We start from the raw sequence: 21,178 nt of genomic DNA on the forward strand, positions 1-21,178 counted from the left end.
TACTGGAGAGCATCGGGGGGGTCTCATTTGGGCAGCGAGGCTTCTTGGTAACACAATGCTCATCTGGTCAGAGATCATCCCAAGGTAGAATTAGTGGGGGGGCAAGTCGGCAAGAGCCATAAACAAGTCAAGAAAGAAGCTTAACGTGGCAGTTCAAAGGTTCTGCATTGCTAATGACTGGGACAGCATACGACATGGCCTAATCAACCTACAGAGGCTGGAGGTTTTCAGTGATGACGGGGTGCACCTGTCCACGGAGGGGACAGAGGTCTTCTGGCCCAACCTTTGGGCGGCCTTGTGGCTAACGGGCTGCAAATAAAAGGGATCGAATTAGGGGGCTCCGCCTTTGGGCAGTAACCCACAGGTGACGAGGCAAAAAGAATGTTAAAGAAGATAGGGAGGCCACACGCAACAGGGTGAGGTGGCAGAGCTACATACCTTGGGATGCCTTATGGCAAGGTAAGCCAGTCATTGGAGGGGTACATGAATGCCAGCACCAAAGGCAATGTACTCAAAGAACTAACCGTTTGATTGATTCATGGCTAAGTGATTTATGGACATGTGACATGCAAATATTATGATTTATGGTAAACCTGCCAACAATGATTTATGACCTGTTTCGCATGAATGTCAAACGTGATTTATGACATGACCCGTAACTTGCATGAATGTCAAAAGTGATTTATGACAGGTAGTAGTTCAAGGTAGTTTGTAATTATCATAAGTGTGGAAGAGACTTGATACAATATTTATGACCCTTATAAAGAATAGAAGAGCGGGCTTGCCATTAACCAACGTTTAATAAACTGCAGCCAATTTTTCTCACAACCAGTAATGGGCTCGGGTATCGTTATTATTTCGGGAGTAGGCCGCATGGACGGGTTTAGGGCGAAGGCCGGTGACCAAAGGAGGCAAGAAGGGTCAGAGAGAAAACCTTTCCAAGGCCCGCGAGAAAGCATGCCAGGACCCCAGGAGGGGCGTGAAAAAAGGAGAAAGAGGAAGCAGGAAAGCGCCCCATCGCTCTTTGTTGGAGAGCAGCAAATGGTAGTTGATGGGGCAGATGGGGGCCAGGTTGTGCAAGAAGCAAAGCCCAAGGCCAATGGGAGGACGTGTATACTTTTGAATTTCCCCTTCGCACCCACGGGGCTTGCGGTGGCATAATAAAGAATAGAAGGGTAAGTTTGCTACAAAACAATGTTTAATAAACTGCGGGTAATTTTTCCCCCAACCAGTAATGGGCTCAGGCATCGACATTTTTTCGGGAATAAGCTGAAGGGGGGGTTTACACCTCGAACAAAAAGTACTGGAGAGCTTTACATACAAACCAGTTACATAAGGTCACATTGGTTTTAGAGGCATCGGGAGATTATGTGATTCGCCCAATGTCACGGGGTATTAAACCGACGTCAAGACTCGAACCCAGTTCTGCAGTTTCAAAGTCAGCAGCAATGGCCATAGCGCCACATTCTCTCCCCGTTCATGCAGTACAGAACTGCGAAAAATATTGTCTGGCAGGAGCACCATGCTATTGTCTCTTTTGCATTTGTTACTGGTTGTTTACTGCCTTTGGGGTGGCAGATGGCTCTTCCTGAACCACGTTTCCTGTCATTCGTAGGGGCAGGACGAGAGGAAATGCAAGAGCACTCACAGGGAAAGTAGGCGTGTCCGCTGGAGTTGTATCCGCATTCCAAAAGTTCCGAAACAGACGCCTTGACGACGTGCGCCGAGGGCACGTGCTGTGAGTGGCCCTGAGACGTCACAAATGGGCGGAGGCACTGGCAGTTAAACTAAACAAGATGGCGTTGTGCTCGATAGGGATTTAGTCACTGTGGCTGGAATGCCGCAAACGTGACGACGACAGTAGCCTTTGAAAAGATCGGAGAAAGGTGAATGGGTCTGAATATAAGTATTGCCTTGTCGCATTAGGTGCGTTGTCCTCTTGCTTAGCAGTGCATATAGGCAAACAACCGTGCCCTATACGCCTGGGCGAAGTGTGATTGATAGACGGGTTGGCCACATAAACCAGACTCCTACGAGACCAAAAACAAGTACTTTTTTAAGGAAGCACAGCAAAATGTATGTTGACACTTCAAGAAGAGTACGTAGAGGCAACCTACCTCCTCAACATATATAGAAAACGCTCTTTTCAAGCAAAATCCGTTTATATTTTGCAGCAACGTCCTGCTCCTGTCACTTGTTAAATAGTCACATCGGAGCAACGTACAAATGTAATCTTTATCGGGAGTGGCATTATTTATTTTTTCATTTAATAAAACCCTGGGCGAAATTCAAGCTGCGAAACAAGCCTGCCCGCGACACTAGCACTGCGTGTGTAATAAAGGAAGGCACAAACACGGGAGCTCGGCTCCTCCAAGGGCTGAATGTGTTTGAAACCTGGGCCGCCTGCCCGCTCCCCACAGAGGGCAGCCACAATCCTGTAATCCCGGGCAGGGGCGGCCTCTGCGTCTCCACACCTAGCAGGAGGCGGAGCCTGTTACCGCCAGTCCTCCGGCGCTGTGGCCAGGGCCTCCGCGCGACAGCGCAGATCCGGGGCTGAGATTAGGCTGAGCCGGGCTGGTGGAGGGGGAGTGCGGCTCCTTCTCGTATGTTCTTGACGCCTTCCTGCTCCCACCGCTCCGCCTGTGTCCAGGCCGCAGCTGCCGAGGAAGGGAGGAGAGGCGGTGCAGAAGCGCGCCGCCGGTGACCGGGCCCGTGGAGGCTGCAGCCTGCAGGCTGTCAGGATCCGATCGCATCTCCGAACGCCCCCAAAATGATGCCGGTAAGAGCCTGACCCTGGGTCATGTTGGGGGAGGGGCTGGTGGTCGGGATTGATTCCTCACAGGGAGGCTGTGCACGTACAGTATTCACATTTTGTACACAACCTGATATTTCATTGGGATCCTTGTTCATAGCGATCAAAGGATGTTGGGAAGAACTGTTACTGAGCAATGTCGTGTGATGATTTTTATTTGGTGCGTAAAAAACGTACGTATTTTGATGGGATGGTACCAACCTTTTTGTGTTTTTGTCTCTTATCTTCCGACTGGGCAAGGAAGGAATTCCCGTGCTATGCAGACGTTTCTTACTAGCGGCATATCACACACATTCCTAATATTTCGCACATCCGAGAAGCATTTTATCATGTGGCTCCCCCGTCAAAGACCTTCGGTCTGGACTAAATGTTTCTGGATTGCTTTGGCAAACATATGTCTACTTGTAAAGGGGTTGCTTCAAGCCATAAATAATTATTCTCATGCTCCACAGTAACGGAAATGAGTGTACTCAAAAGCCAAGGATGTCTCTATTCTTCAAGAGTCATTAATGTACCATTTAAATGCGCTATTTGTGAGAAGTGGCAGAACTGCCCCATTTAACATAACATTTAAAACATAATCGAAATGCCTGTGTACCTGTTCGTTAAAGGGCGATTGTTAAAAGGTGGTGAGATTGGTATATTAAACACTGACGTTATTGGTAATAAGTGCTAGAACCGCATCACTGAGAAAAATTATATTGAAATGTGCCAATGCAGGTCCATTGAAGAGTGACTGTTGTTGAGACGAGCGTCTACTGCTTTGTTAAATTATTGCTCAAAATGGTCTGAATTGTAGAAAAGTGCCTGCACACTCTCTGGAAAAGCGGGCTTCCACATGATCAAATCCGTTAATGTGCTGTCCAGTTAGATACTCCGCAGTACAGTTACCCTTTTCAGGGAAAGGGTCGACAAAAATGGTTTTAACTGGTCTACAGTCACCAGTGAACGCACTTTAATTATTGGGAGAAGATTCATTTATGTTATATCTCGGAAATCATGTTTGTCATTTGTCCAACTGTTCCTTTAGCTTGCTGCCATTGCGGTGTCGTCAGAGACGCACGTGTCCTGCCTGTCCATTTTTATGTGTGACAATGAAGAATTATCAGGACATGGGCAGCTTGACAGCTGTTGCAGACAATTATCCATTGTTTCTAAAATTGGTATTTTGGACCTCGGTTGCAGTGTCGAAAATGAATCCAAGGTTGAAGAATGACTGGATTGTTGTTGCAAGTAGGGGTTTGCCTCCTTTGTGTGGGTTTTGCATACGGGGTGTAATCACCTCATTGTGCATCTCCAATAAAATATACTTTTTTCTTCACGAATGTTTAGTCATTTGTAAATAAGTTAAATCTGAAAATGGCTGCATCCCAGACTACAGTTGAGGTAGTTAACAGGTGAAAGTTTTTGCCCCGTTGCCGTGGCTCTGTGAAACAGAAGTTTATTAGGAGTGGAGTAACTTGAACTTGCAGACTAAAAACGTGTATTGTAGGCAAGTGATTTATTAGACATTAAGATAACTGAAGTTAAAACATTAGCTAACCATTGGACCTGATCAGTCGACTAAATTCAGCCAGAATGCAAGCAAATATACAAAATAATTCTAAAGTAAAAGGTGAAAATAGAAACATATGAAAGCATAATGGAGAAGCCTATTTAGGATCGACACAGACGGGCAAGGGGCACTGGCCACATACCCAATGGACTATTACAATTTTAAACCTGTAGAGGAAGGAAGCATGTACTCCTCTTTTAACTCACTGTGATGTTCATTCATCCTGGGGTATCCTCAGCTGAAATACTATTTATTGTACAAAGTCTCTACTCACCTGCACTTTTTAAATCTTTGTGCACCTTACCCTTTTCCTATTCTTTATCTTGATGTGTTGATTTTGTACCTATTGTGTATAAACATAATACAAAAAAGGTCTGATGGTAGGGAGAAATAGCTGACATCTGTTGTATTACACTGGGACAATTAAATCTTTCTTAAACTGATGAAGAGTATGAATCTCTGTTGTCGTGTTGGGCACCATTCAGCATTGAATGATATGGCAGTAGAATAAGTTGGTGCTTTCAGCTTGCATTGAAGCCTTGCATGTGGTGTATACTGGTGAGGTAGTTTAGGGCGTACTCACTGCAAATTAGGGTGGCCGCCTCTTTCAGCTGTCATCTACCTCAGGTGGGACAGACCCTCGCCATTCTGCCAGTCCCCCGTGATTACACTGTCCCGTTACTGCCTTAATAGGGGTGTTTTCTGGAATTGGGTGGTGTAGTATTGTTTGTGTGCCCATTCCCTGTATGTCTAAGCTGGTGTCTGGAATGCTGAGAGAATGTTGGTGTGTGTTCTACAGTGGAAGCTAGGAGACTCGGACAACGGAAGGTTGGATGGAGCCCTGACGTACCTGCTGTTGCTCTGTCCCATGAGCCTAACATGTAAATAAATAACTTATCTCCTTCCAGAGTGGCTCCAGACTCTTGTATGAAGACCCTGCCCTCTAACTACAACTTTTTGGCAATGAGTTGTTAAGGACCTGCATAAAAATGTACTACGTCTAAGGTGGCCGTTGGGAGCCATTTCTGGCAAGGGAGGCTGCCTGTCCTGACTGGCCCTGTGACCATGGAGGACTAGTGGTGGGCTGCTCACCCTCAAACTTACTGTCAACCTTTAAGTGGTATGTCATTACTGGCTGCTGGATAGAAGGAGCCCAATGAGGAGGGTGAGCAAAGCCTGGCAAGGAGAACGAGCCAACTGAGGGGAAGTTATAAAGTGAGGTGACAGTGAATACCAAGATTTAGGACCATACTATGGAGACAGTGTTATAAGCACATGGCTGTCGAAACAGCGCTGCAGATTTTGTGGGAAGAGGCAGGAAATCTCCATTGCAGCAAGCATAACTTAGAAGTGACTCTGAAAAAACAATTCTATGACCTCAGTATGGGGCGTGTCATGATTGGACTATGACCCTCCATACAGTATTGAAATACCCTACATCTATCCTTGATGGGGAAAACAGCGCTCTCGAAAATGATGGTCCTACCTAGATATTTATATGTGATGCAAAGCTCCTTTTATGAAATCTCCAGAGCTGTCTTTAAGGAGCTGGAAAATGAATGGTATATCTGTTATGGCAGGGCAAAAGATGCAAGGTAGGCCTGTTCACCCTCAGAAGAGAATGGCAAAAGGGTGGTCTGGAGGTACCTGACTTTGAAATGTACTACATGGCTGCACAACTGCAGCATGCGGTACACTAGTTGGATGGGGAGCCAAACTGGGAATGATCATTATTGGAGGGCTCACACGAGGGAGGCCAACTAGGGATGCTGCTGATGCAGGGAAAGAACCTACCACACAAGTTTCCTCATGTAATCTGCGTTATGGGCAGAATATGGGAGAGGGCCATCAGACAGGTACTCAAAAGGTCGCTTGATGCCCCGACATGGATATTTGGACTCTTTCCCCCTTTGCACAAATAGCATCTACAATGACAGTGGTCAAATGGCAAGAGGGCGGATGCATAATGCTCTCTGACCTCTACCCAGCAGGTAGATTTATTACAAGAGGCACAGGAATCCTTTATTCTGGGTAGTGGTCTCTTTATTCGAAATGCAAATATAGCAGCCACGGCTAGGCAGCTGTGACCTTCATTTCAAGATGACCCAGAGGCAACTCAAACCCTAGTCACTCTTCTAGTGATGGCGGGGGAGAGGAAGAATGATAACACACTTATTCAGCGCATTACACACAGACAGGAAAACGCAACCATTACCCATAGAAAACACATGGCAACCATTTATGGTGAGTCCCCTAACCCCATGTGACTTGGCAAATATACATGCATCCGTGAAAGGGGTGGCAGTTGGCACCCACTTTAAACAGATACAGTATAATTACATACCTATGACCTATCTCTCCCATAAACGCCTACATGCTGTATACCCTTCCACAGACCAAAGATGCCTGAGTTCTACAGAGGTCGCTGATTTTATTCATATGGTGTGGTGTTGTCCTGCACTACACACATACTGGACAGACGTTCTTGTCCAGCTGAGGAGAGCCATGGGTTGGGAAATACAACAGACAATTAAGAAATGCCTCCTTGGCCTTCTTCCAGTGAATCTGAAAAAAACTTAGTAGACGCTATGCACTATTGGGCCTCACTGTGGCAAAGCGCCGCATCGCAGTCCACGAGCTCCAACAAGAGAAGCATGGGACTCAGATATGATTGAGTGGGTGGGAGCAGAAGAAGCTCATATGCAGAAAACTAGAAGAGATGCCAAGGCACAGGTTGTTTTGTTGGCCAAGGCAGAAATGACAATAGTCTTGCTTATACATGAAGACTTGCAGAGGGCCGAATCGCCTTTCCAGTAAGGAGAGATTGGGCAACACAAAAAATGGGCAAAGGTAGCGATTGAAAAACCAGAACTCTGATAACTGTAAAATATAAATGTAACGAACAATGTGAGAAATATTGTGGCGAGCCTTTCTTGGAAGCTAAGAGGGAGGGGACTGAGGATGCATAGGGAGGGACAATCAGTTGAATATTCCTTTTTGTTGTCTTAGTACGAAATTGATAGCAATGTGAAACTTTCCTGTGCTAGTCCAGGTTGGACAACTACTTATAAACGTGTGTCTCATGTATACATATGCTGCTGTTTCATTTAATTGAATACATAAATAAATAAATAAATAAACCTCAGTAGTAACCTATGGAGCATCAGGCAGTAATACATTCAACACTGACATAAGAAATAGTGTTCGTAAGTGCTCAGTATGAGTTCCCAAGTTGACTGTGGCACAGGCCAGTCCATTCCTGTGGAGGGTCGTATATGCATTAATTGTGCAGTGACCAGAGGAGTTTGCTTATTGATATGTACAATATGAATGTTATTGGTAATGCACTTGTCAGGTTAGTACATTTCTATGTAAGTTGACCTCAGTTTTTTGGGTATTGCAGTTTAAGAATTGTGGTGTGCTGAATGCCTAGTACTGCAAGACAGATTGGGGAGTTTATATTACCCATGGGCAGATTGTTTTTTAAGTGCATTGTGACATTTACTTTTGACTCTATACTGAATTTAAATAGCAGTTTGGGGGAAAGAGTGTAGTACTCATTTATATTTCGTTGTGTAGCTATGTGGTGTTTGTGTCTCTTATGTGGGAACAGAAGTATTCCGTTACAAGACATGCAAGTCTTCTACACTGATTGTGTGGGTTGGTGCGAATTGTGGAAGAAGCAGTACCCTGTTGCTCGAGATTGTATCAATGAGTACCACATGGTATGTGAAGTTAGGTAAGTGTAATATCCTGTTGTGAGACGTGGAGCAGTACACTGTGATATGCTAAGTTGGGGAAAACTTGGAAGTTGTGTCAGGAGCGTCCCATGGTCTTCCAGGTTGGGGAAAGGTAGTAGCCTGTCATGAGAAGTTGCTTGAGCAACCTTGAGGGAGTACACCCTGGGTGCAGTGTGTTAGAAGAGAAGTGCCATATTGGAAAAGATTGCAAGGGGAGGTGGTCTGTGGAGTGAACATTGTGGAATTGTTTCTTATGTCGGTCATAACCACAAGTTTTGCTTTAGTGCAGTGATGTAACATTAGTCCCACAGCTCCTAAGCCCCAGGGTGCCCCCACAGCATAGTACACTGACTGTGTCTTGGACCAGTTAGTGTTGGGTTGATATCCTTGATATTATTATTATTATTAGATAATTTGGCGGTGGGGCAAAATGGTAGGCGGTGGGCGGGCCCCCTCCATGTACTTTGCAAGGGAGGCACTTTCAAGTTCCGTTTCTACACTGCTTTAGTGTTGTGAGTGATGGCTACACGTTTGGCCAGAATTGTCATTCAGAATTAAAGAATTGACGGTTGTGTAGTACAAGTGATGGAGTATGTTTGTGATTGCATTGTGGATACATGTTATTCAGTTTGCATGTAGTGGAGTCAGTTTGTGTTTGAATGGTAGTGTTGAATGTACCTCTATTGTGTGATAGGTGAGTACTTGTTTACCTGCTGACGTGGTCTTGTGTTAACGGTGGTATTGCTGGACTGTTCCAGTATTTCATTATTGTGGCAATCATTTTTCAATATGCATCTACTGAAGGCCGTGATTGGGTGTGGAGTGTGTTTTAGTGCTATGATGCACGCTTATGTGGTGGAGTGTTGTTCTGAGGTTGTGTGTGTTGCTTATGGATGACGGAGAAAGTGTAAGAGTTGTTGTGTCCATGTCACCTGCATAGTTTAGTAATATGAGATGAGTGTCTGTGATCACTGTGGATGAATGTAGTTGTTATTGGTTCTTTATAGGAGTCTAGGCAAGCGAGTTTTGAGTTAAGAGGATGTATGGTTAAACTTTCTGTTTCTATTTTGTTTATGCCTTTAATCTGTAGACTTAGGGATGACGGGGAAACTCTTTGTCAAAAATAGCCAGCCCTGGCTGTCGCTTGACTGAGCATCTGTGACTCCATGTCCTGCATGCATAAATGTTGTAAGGTGTCATTGTTAGTGCACAGACGTGAAGGTAGGGCCTTATGTCAGAGAAGTTTGCAAGACATGCACGTCCTGGACCATTATGCAATGGTAGTTACAATCCAGTTGATGTTTTATTTCTATGTTTAATATGAGGTGTGGGGAAGCTCATGTTTTACATTTTTACCTTTTGCAGAGTTTCTGTGACTCTGTTTTTGTCTTTGTGTGTCTGCATGAGTATTGAAGAGTTTACCAGGTTGTTGTTCGCTGAATGTGTAAGCTAGGCATGTTGGAGGTTGAGAGACAGCAAATGGTCGTTCCTCCACTTTATATGCAAGAGAATGGCTGTTCCTTGTATTGTTGTTTGTGAAGATGTTGGTGTGTGGCCCGCAGTGGGAGCTAGGAGAGTGGGACTGTTGGAGGGAGGATGGAGCCCTGGCAGGACCTACCTGTTATTCCTGTAACCTAAGGGTATTAACATGCAAATAAAGAACTTAACTCCTACCTGAGTGGGTCCATACTCTTTATGAAGACCCTGCCCTCTCACCACAAAATATGGGCTTGACTTCTTGAAACCTGTAGAGCGTGGGGGAATTTGAGTGGCTTCACAATTCCACCAGTCCTTCTAGTGGTGTAAATACTCTGGTGCTTCAAAGAAGTACTTGCCAAAATCAAATCTCTGGGTGGTAGAATGAGCTAGTGAGTCAGTTGTATTGCCTGGACATTTGATTAATAATTTTCCAAGCCCCTTTCCCCATGTCCATTATCAAGGCAGATTTTTGCAACCAATCTAACCTGTTGTGCTGTCTGGTTATGTTGACTGCCTCTAATAGGCATGCTAGGGGTGAGTATGAAGTTGTATTTGTAACATGCGCAAGAGGGGTCTGTTGTTGTTGTGTTCTGCCAGTGTGAAGTGGAGGATGCATAAGTAAGTAGGGCAGGTTAGTTCCCTAAATTCCTGGGAGAGGAACCGTAGACAGGGTCCCCAAGTCTTATTAAATTGGAGTAGTCTTTGGTCGACTACAGCTGTCAGCGTTTCCATGCCAATTAGGTCCCAAAGTTTGTGGAGCCATTCCAGTTAGGTGGGTATTTTGGAGACCCAGCAGGATGTAGCTCAGGAACCTAGGGATTTCTTTGTCGTATATTTGATTAATGGCTGCTAGAATATCCACCCAATATTGGTGGAGTTTGGGGCACTGCAAAAGAAGATGGGTTAGAGTCCCCACCTGTCCACATTCTCTCCAACAATGTGCGTCCCCATCCCGCTTCTGCTAAGCTGTTCATGCTGGGGTGTAATGGTATAAGTTTCTCTTTTCCTGAAGCACTACAGGCCGAGGAATGGGCTCCCTTCTGAATGCCTGCCCATTCTCTAGATGTAAAAGAGCGTTTGCGTCCTTGTTCCCAACACAACTGTGTCTTCGATTTGGTGGGGGCATATGTTATATTGAAAAAGGCATAACTATCAGAGAGTAAGTGTTTATATCTATGTCTGGTAATGAGCCATTTTTCAATGGCAGACAATTTTGTATGTGATCTATTACTTTTTTAGGAAACATTTTTGCCAGTTTGTCAGACTAGCCCAAAATTATTGGTGAATGAAGAGTTGATTTTTGATTTTCCTAAAAACGAAATAATTCAACCATAACTAAATAGTCTATCGTCGATAAGAACATTTATTTATTACATTTGTTCGTCTACTAAAAGTCACACACAACATAGTTTGGGATTCCTGAAAATGAATAACGCCATTGGTGAATAAAATTCTATCTTGAGAGAGGGGCAACATGTTCGCAGCCCTTGGTTATTTTGATGTTCGCACTCTGATTAACCTACATTCATCAGGCATTCAGTCATTGATTGATTCTAATTATCAGTTACATCGTATGGAGTGTTTCCTCTTTATTAAGATAGACATTTCTTTGGGGGAGCAGTTACATGAGCTCACGTTGGAAGTGGCAAGCACTACATAGCTAAGGAGTAGTCCTCTGGACACACTGTCATATTACCCCCCTCTTTGAAGCACCTAAGCATCAAGGCACAGGTGGTGAGGCCAGCAACGCACCCACCGTCCACTTCAGGTGTCTTGTCTGTAGAGGGATTACTGGTTTATGGCTACACAACAACATCTGTGGCATCTAGTGGTGCTAATTGCCACCTGCCCTGGGACCCATACCACAAACGTGCAACTTGTTACTACCCCCAAGTTCATTGCATCCCTGTTGGCTGGCAAAGAGAAATTTTGCTCTTGGCACATTGGTGATAATCCTTGGTACATTGTGGACATCTGTAGCACATTGTGTACATCCGTAGCTTGTTAGTTCCAACCCCTTGTATTATTTTTACTGTGGTATCCGTAGCCTCCTGGTTATCAGTTTTGCATCATGGTAGTAATTTTTTAGGTTGAGCGCACTATCTGTGGGCTTTTAACCACACCCCCCATTCGACCATCAAAATCACTTGTTCATGGGCTTGCTTTTCAAAAATCCTTTGTTATCATTGGTAAATGGTTTACATTTGTCCCTTCTTGGGGCAGTTTTGGTACTGCCTTGGATACTGATCCTGTTACATGGATTATTGCACGTTTGCCGCTATGTTTGACTGTGACCGAACTTCTTTTTTTCCCTTTTGTGTCTCTCCTTCATGCTCGTGGCGGTTGCAGCACTTTGAATCGTCTCTCTTGTGTCCACTGTTTTACTTTTCGTTTTCAATTTATGTGGCAAAAAAGTCTAGTTAGGAATTTACAACGCTAATAGCTCTAACTCAAGCAACTGATAGGCGTATTGCATTGCAAATGCTTGTTTGACCAGCTGTGAGCCTCCTTTCACGTGTGCTGACAGTGATGTGAAAGTGTATATGACATTTTGTAACATTAGTTCTCAATTGAAAGAGAGAGATCCTCTACATCTTAGTATTTTGATGGCAACCCACAATCCCAGGCTACATAGACATTTCAGACAAGCCCCATTTATCAGCCCACTAGTTTATCTATACGTGCAGACACCCACCCATTCATCCAAGTCCTGATTCATTTCACATTCATTCACCCAGCTGCAGAACCACACACAAAACTTCCAAATGTTAAAGAAACACTTTCACTTGTTAAAAAAAAGCAGTTCTGTTGACTTTGTAAATGCTTGTTAAGAGCATTGTAGACATATACTTCTGCTCCTTCCCTTCTTGCTATGTAACATTCACTCTAATTAGTCATGTTGGCTTTCCAGTTCAGGTCAGCTGTGATAGTGTATTTGGGAAATGTTTACTTTTACCTTTGCCGTGTTTTTTTCTCTTGGTCGAGATGACGTTGTATCCATGTGCTAAAATTCATGATGTTCCAAGCCAGTAGAAGGGGAATACAAGTTTGTCACTTGTGTTTAAAACAAAAAAGATTTACAAAATTATGTAGTTGAAGCATGTTAAAAAAAAAAAATCAGACACGAGCAGTTTGGACCCTAGCGGTGCTTTCCCCGGCCCCCGCAGTGCTTTCTCAGACCCCTGTAGATGCTGAATATGCGTCCCAGTCTGATAAGACTACATGACAGGGTTTGCTCTCTCATGCTTTCAACGTGCCCTTATTTACATTCTCGAAATTGAAAGAAGGCTCTTTCAAGTGGACTTGACATCTTCAGTAGCTTTCCAAAAGTTGCTGCATTTCAGCATGTATTGTAGGGTGACCAGACATCCCGCATTTCCCAGGACGGTCCCTCTTTTTAGAGGACTGTCCCGGTGTCCCGACGCTTTTGTTAATTTTAAATAAATGTCCCGGTTTTTGGGGCACAGCTCAGGTCAACTTGTAAACCTTTTGTTAATTTTAAATAAATGTCCCGGTTTTTGGGACAACGGTCAGGTCAACCTGCGAGTCAGAAGTAAAAGGTATGCACTCCTTTCATAGGCAGCTCTAGAATCTTAAATAATTGAATAAGTAGTTTAAGGGTTTCTGCCCGTCTGCTGCTGCCTACGCGCCTCACGCCCATTTACAGGAAAGGCCAGATATAAAAGTGAGTCTAAATGCTTTGTCTTAACTGTCCCGGTTTTTTCTTTGCAATATCTTGTCACCCTAAGGTATTTAAGAGTATTTTCAAAAACGCCACATATTGCCGTTGCAGATGTTTCACTATTTTTAGTGAACTCACCACACTGCAGAGCGCAATCCACAAAAACTTCTTAAAGTCGTCAGCCGGGAATTCAGGCCATTATCACAATCATTGTGGTTAAAAATAAACACTAATACCCCATCATAAACAAGGCTAGAACCTGGGTACTAAAAGGGCACTGGAGCTGGACAGGTGGGAGAGAGATGCTTGATCCTGACCTACGGGACAATATAGACACCATGAAGTTCAGAAGCGTGTTTCTCCGATCGCAGCGTCACGAATCAAGTGGTCACGAATAGGATCAACAAGTATGCCGCCAGCAGGTGACGACTGGAAGAGTTCAGGCAGAAAATATCCCATTCATCTCTCAGGAACCTCTGCCTTGCAGAAGCCCGACTCACTAAGAAATACTTAGTTGTACTCGCACACTGTATACATTCAGGCAGAACAGGGGAAGGGGAAACCCATTTCCTCAACGATTACTCGTGATGATAGTCAATATGCTGTTGTTACTGTAACTTGCTCTTTATCTGTACATATTGTCTTTAATGAGTTCGCAAATGTGTACAGCGCACTGACATCATCAATTACATGATTTACACTGTAGAAAACCTCAGATTAAATACATCTCAATTTGGCCACGTCTGCCCACAGTCCAGCCTGCCAGGTGTCACCTGGAGTTCTGTGTGGCTGCCTAGGTAAACCCGGCGCCCACCTGACACTGTTGAGAGGGACCCCCTACAACATTTTGTATGTGCCTGCACTTCAGGTCCTCCAAGCACTGGATGTGCTTCTCTCTCCAGCTGCTTCCTGGGTTCAAGGGCTTACTCAAACTGCACACACCATTTTAATTCTCAAGTGTCAGAATGTGCTGCTTTTGCCGTACAACAATTACCAGGCAGGGTCGCACGTTTGTAGGTAGTATCTGTTGCTGCACCATTGGTCGCGTTCACTTTGCACTCCTGTTGATAGGCGAGACATTCAAATGGCCTACCGGGCTGAAAGTGAGGTGGTCAGTTTTGGAGGCCATTTCACTTGCTGTCTGGCACAACCTCCTTTTTGTGAATATTTTTTTTTTGTACATATATATATATATTTTTGCGACTTTTAGATCAGGCTCGATTCACTTCCCCTGTCAAAAAATATCAAACCAGACACTTACAGTAATCACACCGGTGTAGTGAAACTTATCTTTGACAGCTATCCCTTTTGGTCTTTTTTTGTTTTTTCAAAGAGTTTGTAGCCTTATCTGTCCAAGAAAGAATCTTGAGTGACATTTGAGGAAAGGGACTGCTGTAATGCTGAAAACGAACACACTATAGTTTAGTGCTCCTTTTGTTAGTACAATCAAAGTTAAACTACACAACACACCGGCCCTTTCTATTTGAAGCAGCGTTGTTATTGAAATACTAGCATTTCTTGGTCTTTCCACCTAGATCTTTATCGTTCCTTTAAATTTTGGCTTGGAATTGAATATTAACCCCAAAACTCTCCTTTCTCATTTTCAACACCTACCGCATGTGTAGTGTATAAACGATGTATGTTGGTGTTGTTGGCTTGTGTTCTGGTGTGGGTGAATGCTCAGTCTAGAAAAGTTTCTGGTTTAAGACAACCAGGGAAAAGCAGTGCTGTGTGTTTTTTAAATGTTCATATTTATGGTCTGGTTCCCAGTGGAACTCTTGATACACCTCATATGCACATTACACTGAGCATTCACCCACACCGATCATCTTCAACACACTGTACCTTCAACATCTAGCCAGAAAGAGCTAATTAAAGGGCCAAAGACAATACATTTTAGTAGTTAGATTGCGCCCACACAGTCATACAGAACTCTGTGATAGACTTTACCTCCACTACAAAAAAACCTTCACGCATGTAAAAAAAAGGAGTTATAGGAAAATCCATAAGCAGCCTGCTAGATATTTAGCATGCAGGGTTACAAATTTCACCAGTCAACAGTTTATCTGCGGTTCAGACGGGTCAAACACTTTCATTACTGCAGGCCGACAGGAGCAGACCCCACTCGTAACAAAAACAGGTTTCAGGAGTTGACTACGAGCTTCTCTTAGGGACAGGCAGGTGCAAATCAGATGGACCATATCCCCGTTTCCGGCACCGTGTAACCGGCATGACGTCTCACCACCTTTCTTCCATGTTCTTTGATCCGCTAGAGATGGCAGGGACCCTAATTGTATAGCAGGCAGCTGGCGTTTCAAATGCACTAGGTATGTTGAGGTCAGATACTGTACTGGGACTATTTTGCTATAATTGTGCATAACGATCCTGGCATGCGATCGGACTGCAAATTAAGGCTTGTCTTCCAGCAACGATTGCAACCTAACTTCTCAATTTAATGCAGAGCAAAAGAAGGAGTATGACATATTAGCGTCCCATAGGTGTGTCGTTCGTGTCTCTTGCAGGGAGCGTTGCAGATACCCTTCATATACTGACTTTAGATCTTTAGCCACAGAGTTTCATAGTGCTGTAACTAACAGGCTCGTTTTTTTCCCCCTAATTTTAGACCAGGTCTTAATTGTATGAAATTTTCCGACTAACTGCTGCTGTTTAAGACCGAATTCTAGCTTAATGTGTGAGGGAGAAGCGGTGTGGGAAGACAAAATACTTGTTTATATATTTTAATTTGTTGGTGATCCAAAGTTAAAGTGTTTTCCTGTATAGGCCTGCACTTCTATATGTTAAAGCTCGTAAGAGTTTTGCAGACAGTCAGTAGGGGTTTGTAGGACGGCCCATTCAACTTTCTGGCCAGGGCACAAAAGGCAAATGTCAAGGCTTTGCATTTCTGTGCGATATGTTGTTTTTGCATTGCAAAGTTCAGTTTATTATCTATGTTGAGGCCCAGGTATTTATAATGACTGATCTCTTCTAACACTGTGTTGTCTGATTTGAGATTGAGTGCAGAGCTAAAGGTGCACCACATGGACATAGTTTTTCACTTGCTGTTTTTAATTTCCAATTAGTTTTTTGCTGTAAAGTTGTCCAAGGTGTTAATTAACTGCTGTAGGCCCACTCTTGTGTGGCTCAGTAAGACTATATTGTCTGCATATAAGAAATGTGAAATAGGCAGAGTTCCCAACTTCGGGTAGTGTGAATTTGTCGCATCCAGCTTAGCGGAGAAGCCAGCCATAAAAAGATTAAACAAGTGTGGGGGCCAGAACACACCCTTGTTTAAGACCAATATTTGTTGGAATCCTCCTCGAAAGTTTTGTGCCGTCTGCTAACTTAATCTGCACCCATGTTTTGTCATATTGCATTTCTATGCTTCTTAGAATTATTTCATGCAGGCCCCAGCTGCCTAACTTTGTCCAAAGTATGGCTGTGTTCACAAGGTCAAAAGCACTTTTAAAGTCTAAGAACCATAAATGTCGTTTTTACTTTAGGTGTTTTGATTTATTGGCAGTGTCCTAATGCTAATATATCTATCATGGTGCCGTATCCCTTCTGGAAGCAGGTTTGATTCTACTTGGTTCTGCTCAATTCTACTTCAGTGAAGAGGATTGCAAGTGGTGTGGACCAGTATTCCGGGTCTGCCTTAAAAACAGCCTGAGGAACGCCATTGGGGCAGGGCGCACCATCACTGCGCCCTTTTTTTTTATTACTAGGGTTACTGCCTCTGCGTCATAACCTGTATAATTCTGGAAGACATAGTGACTACTTGTTTGCACCTTTGAATGTGAGTTTGTAGTGGGTGATGATTCTTGATTGGTAAACATATTGGTCAAATGATTTGCCCATTTTTCCTCAGGGATAGACAAATAGTTAATATTGTTTGACATCTGATCAGTCCCATTAACCGTTGCACAAGAGGCCCTGGAATTAGCTGGTTTTAAGTTATAGAAAAGTTTTGACCAAAAGTTGTCCTCCTCCTTTTTATGTTCGAGCCATGTCTGGAATTTGTAATTTTCGTTTAAGTGCTTTATTCTTTCTCACATGGGTGCTATAACATTCAATTTTTTTAATCCTTCTAAGTTAATACTGCTGCTTCCTTCTCAACATTAACGGGCTTAGCGACCATAGTAGCATTCGCATCAGGTCGCGGTGCGGTACTAAAGGAGAATACTGCTGAAGTGTGCAAAAAAAATTGTGGATTGATACTGGGCTTTTGTCTTAGTGCTTATCTTGGGTAGTGAGTTTCGATGACCAGGTCAGATGCTTTAAATTGATCCAAGGCTACAGAGGTCTACCAAGACTGGCGTATATCTTAGGACATTCAGGTTCAGCTCTATATGTTGAAATTAATGATCACTTCATAGGGTGGTTTTAATTTTTAACTTCCTCAACCAAGACCACAAGGAAAGGTTCACAGCGGTGCAGTCTATTGTTAAGTCCACTTTCGAGCTTTAGTAGGAGTAGCTTGGTGGCGTATCATCTATGGTTCTCCCATTAAGATCCCTCACGCCCAGATGGCCTAATGTACCGACCAGTTCCTGCCCATGCCATCTGATTGCTTCAGAGGTTGCAGGCTTGTGGTATGCATTTTTCTGCAGCCAGCTGCTCATCCTGATCTGGCGTATCATTTAAATGTGTATTTAAGTCACCCGTCACTAGAATATCCCAAGTTGGTTGGGCTTATTTTATTTCCGCAATCTCATGCAGTAACTTTTTAAAAAGTTGGACTTTCTGTGCCTGCTTATTGTGCTGTCTTATCCGAGACTCATTCGCTTGCCTTCCCTGAAAGGATAAGCGTTCCTGGAAGACACAAGGATGGTTTGCTGTCTTTGGGCCGATGGGCTTAATGGAAAAGGATAGTGTGATTTAGGTGGTTTTGAAAGAGCTATTCTCCATGATTCAGAATGTATTTTGGCATCCAGAATCAATGCAGAAATCACCCGGGATCTCTAGGTGGTGAGCGTTTGCTCTAAACCCAAGTGGTCACTGCTTGGAAGAAATTACACTGATAATGGACCTGTGGATTCTATATGCTGCAGCAACTGCAACTCGGCTAACAGCCTCAAGATGTTACCTTTGTTTAAGATATCTTGTTGGCCTTGCGATTTATAGTGCAGAGTTAGTGTAATTTGCTGGGATTCCCAATTATTTGGGGGAATTGCTATTTTGTCGAGGCTGGGGAATTCAACCTGTAATGATACGGACAGTTGATTTCGCCAACAGTTTGGTTTCTTGGTGTTCCCCGTTAGAGACCGTAGTAGGACAGCAGACTTGACTGATCTGAGGAAATTTATGATGGGTATCCACTGGAGAAGTTTGTGAATTCTGAATCATTACCTTCGTTGAAGTAAGACCCTGCTCATTACTAATTGTTACAACCCTCAAAGGGTGGTATGACGTTAGGGTTGGTTCAGTTATTTATTGCCTCAATTGCGTGGTCTGATCAGTGTGACATAGACACTTTAAACAGGGCGGCGAAGCACTGGTTTGACGTACAGGCTTTGTTTGTACTAGGCCCTGGTGTTTCTCTGGTTGTAGCTTGTTTCCCAGCAAATCACTAATTTTGACACCCACACATTCAGCTGTAATTGACAGAGGATTTATTTTTAACGACCGATACTAAGTTCGCTTAGGGAACTGGATTCCCTAGACATGGCTTGGTTCCCAGCGCCTCTTCCTGTGTGCCATCCGTTGGTTCCGTTGTTATTGTTGAAGGCATCTTTAAGGGGCCCTCTATGGACAATACAGTTCTGCACTGCTCCTCCAACTGCTTGATGTCTGTATATGATGGCTGGGTTACTGCCACTGTCACAAAGTGTACCTGCATTTCTGGCTTTTTTGTTGAAAGTGGGACCTTCTGCGTTGCATCCCTTATATTCAAGCGAGGTGGACTAAGTGGCTGTAGTTCTGTCATCCTATATACTACTTGTTTTGTGTGATGAGGGGAGACTGGTGAATGTATATCGTCAGCAATCAACTGTATGGAGCTGCTTATTGCCCTTGGCTGGGAGGCTTATGAGGCCATAGACCCCCGCAGACGTCTTAGGGATGAGGGTTTGGGTGGGAGGGGCTTTGAGTCAACAGCTTTGCTTGCATTGTAAATATAGGATAAAAGTTGCTACTACTATCCTCACTACAGGACCTTTCCTTGTCTTTGTAGCTCGTTTTTTTGTCTTTTGGTTATTGGCTTGGGCACTGGGACGTAGGGATCATCAGGCTGATTTCCTCGAAGAGACAGGGATTTGGGTGGCCGGTCTCACAATTTATTAATCATGGGGGTGTTGCAGGTATCGGAAGATGTTGGTAAACTGCTCCGATCTTTTGTGTTAGAGTTTGAGCAAGCCGTAATTGCAGCCAGGTACTTCTCCCCATTTGTTACTGATTGGTCAGGATTCAGTAAGTGTTGGACATTGGGCAGTTCTCCTCCTGATTTAATTTGTTTGACGTCTGGATGAGTTAATTGCTGGGTCGAATAACTGGGTGGGTGGAATTTACTCCCATTTGTTTTAAGCTCATCTATTATATTTATTAAGATGGCAGGCAAGGTGCTCAATTTGTCAATGATTGGACCACATTTGCAGGAATCTTGTTGAAGCTGATCTGTTTAGGCCTTAAATGCAGATGACCAATTGGCTAACTTATCCAGTTTATGTTTCATATCAGCGATGTGCTTAGCCATGATATTCATTAGATCAATTTGCAGGTCTAATTTGTCCGTTTGCATATTAAGTGCTGTGATTGAAGTATGCAAGGCATTTAATAGCGAAGAATGCAGCTGAGAGAGATCCCCCATCTTAAGTTTATTGGGGCCGTCTAAGGATTGTCTTTTGGAAGGGTTATCTCTGTTGCTGCTGTCAGGGAGGGTCTGTTTACTGATACTGCTGCCTGAAATGCCCATGTTGCTAAGCTCATTTACTCCCTTGGTTGGGGGCCTGCATCACGTTGTAAGTCACTCCAACCATTTGAGATTTCAATTATCAGGGTAGGTATGTTTTTCTGCTGTGGTTTGGTGAAGCAAGAAACTTCCTCCTGCGGCTATGATAATTGTGCCAAGTGCTGGTCTTGGGAGGAAGGGGACTCTTCTTTAGTGTTGGGCATGGTAAAAGTTTTCAGCTCCAAAGCTTTAACGAGGTCCTCATAATTTGTTATGGTAATTAATTGTAACCATGAGTCTACCATCTTGGTGGTGACTGATCCATTGCGGGCTTAGCGACCCACTTTAAACCCTTGCATGTCTAGATTTTGTTGCAACGTAGGAGTCGACTGTTGGTAAAACGCATTAGACGGTGAGTCCCTAAACGCCTCTGTCCAATCTTGTTAAATGGTTGATAACTGTGGCTCTTGTGGATTATCCATTCTCACTGTAGTCGATTGTCTATACTGATGCCCAGTGCTATGGGCTGAACTGGTTGAAGCGTGAACAAGGGTCTTGGTAGTGATGCTGTTCATCTGATGCTTGTTTTGTGCCAGGTCATTACTGGAGACTCGCCTCATACCTGGGGGCTTACTGGCTGATCAAGGTCGACATTCGACGTGATCTGCTTGAATGCAAACTTTTGAGAGGGGCATTCCGGCTTCAGGTCTTGGCTTGGAGCTAAATGGATCATTAAAGGAGCAGGTTTTGTTGGAATACATCAGACATTTTGTCAAAAGATACACCCAGCTGAACTTGCAAAGAGCCTAGTATTTGAGGCTTCATTGGAGTCGGGAGACCTTCAATATCTTCTATTTTTGAGTAAATAACAGCTGTCGGGTCTTTTTAAAAAGCAAACTTGCCTGCGCTGCCAGGCTTCTTAATGTAGGCCTGTAGAGGGGTAAGGAGCGGTATGGTTTTTTCAGGGTTTCCATTTTGGGTTTCTGATTCGGTGCACTTCCTTCTTTTTTGCACCTTCTTTTGATTC

The 21,178-nt window shown here is 43.8% G+C and overlaps 1 protein-coding gene across 1 annotated transcript in view; it reads left to right on the forward strand.

The window, feature by feature from the left end:
• The first annotated feature begins 2,314 nt into the window (after window positions 1–2,314).
• The window catches only part of PPP1R13B (protein phosphatase 1 regulatory subunit 13B), a 411,799-nt gene continuing 392,935 nt past the window's right edge, over window positions 2,315–21,178 (forward strand). The window contains exon 1 of the mRNA XM_069207265.1: window positions 2,315–2,779. Within this exon, the coding sequence (XP_069063366.1) occupies window positions 2,771–2,779 (9 nt within the window). The 5' untranslated portion in view covers window positions 2,315–2,770. The remainder of the gene's footprint in view (window positions 2,780–21,178) is intronic.

Source organism: Pleurodeles waltl, chromosome 9 (assembly GCF_031143425.1).
Source record: "Pleurodeles waltl isolate 20211129_DDA chromosome 9, aPleWal1.hap1.20221129, whole genome shotgun sequence".
Taxonomy (NCBI): Eukaryota; Metazoa; Chordata; class Amphibia; order Caudata; family Salamandridae; genus Pleurodeles; species Pleurodeles waltl.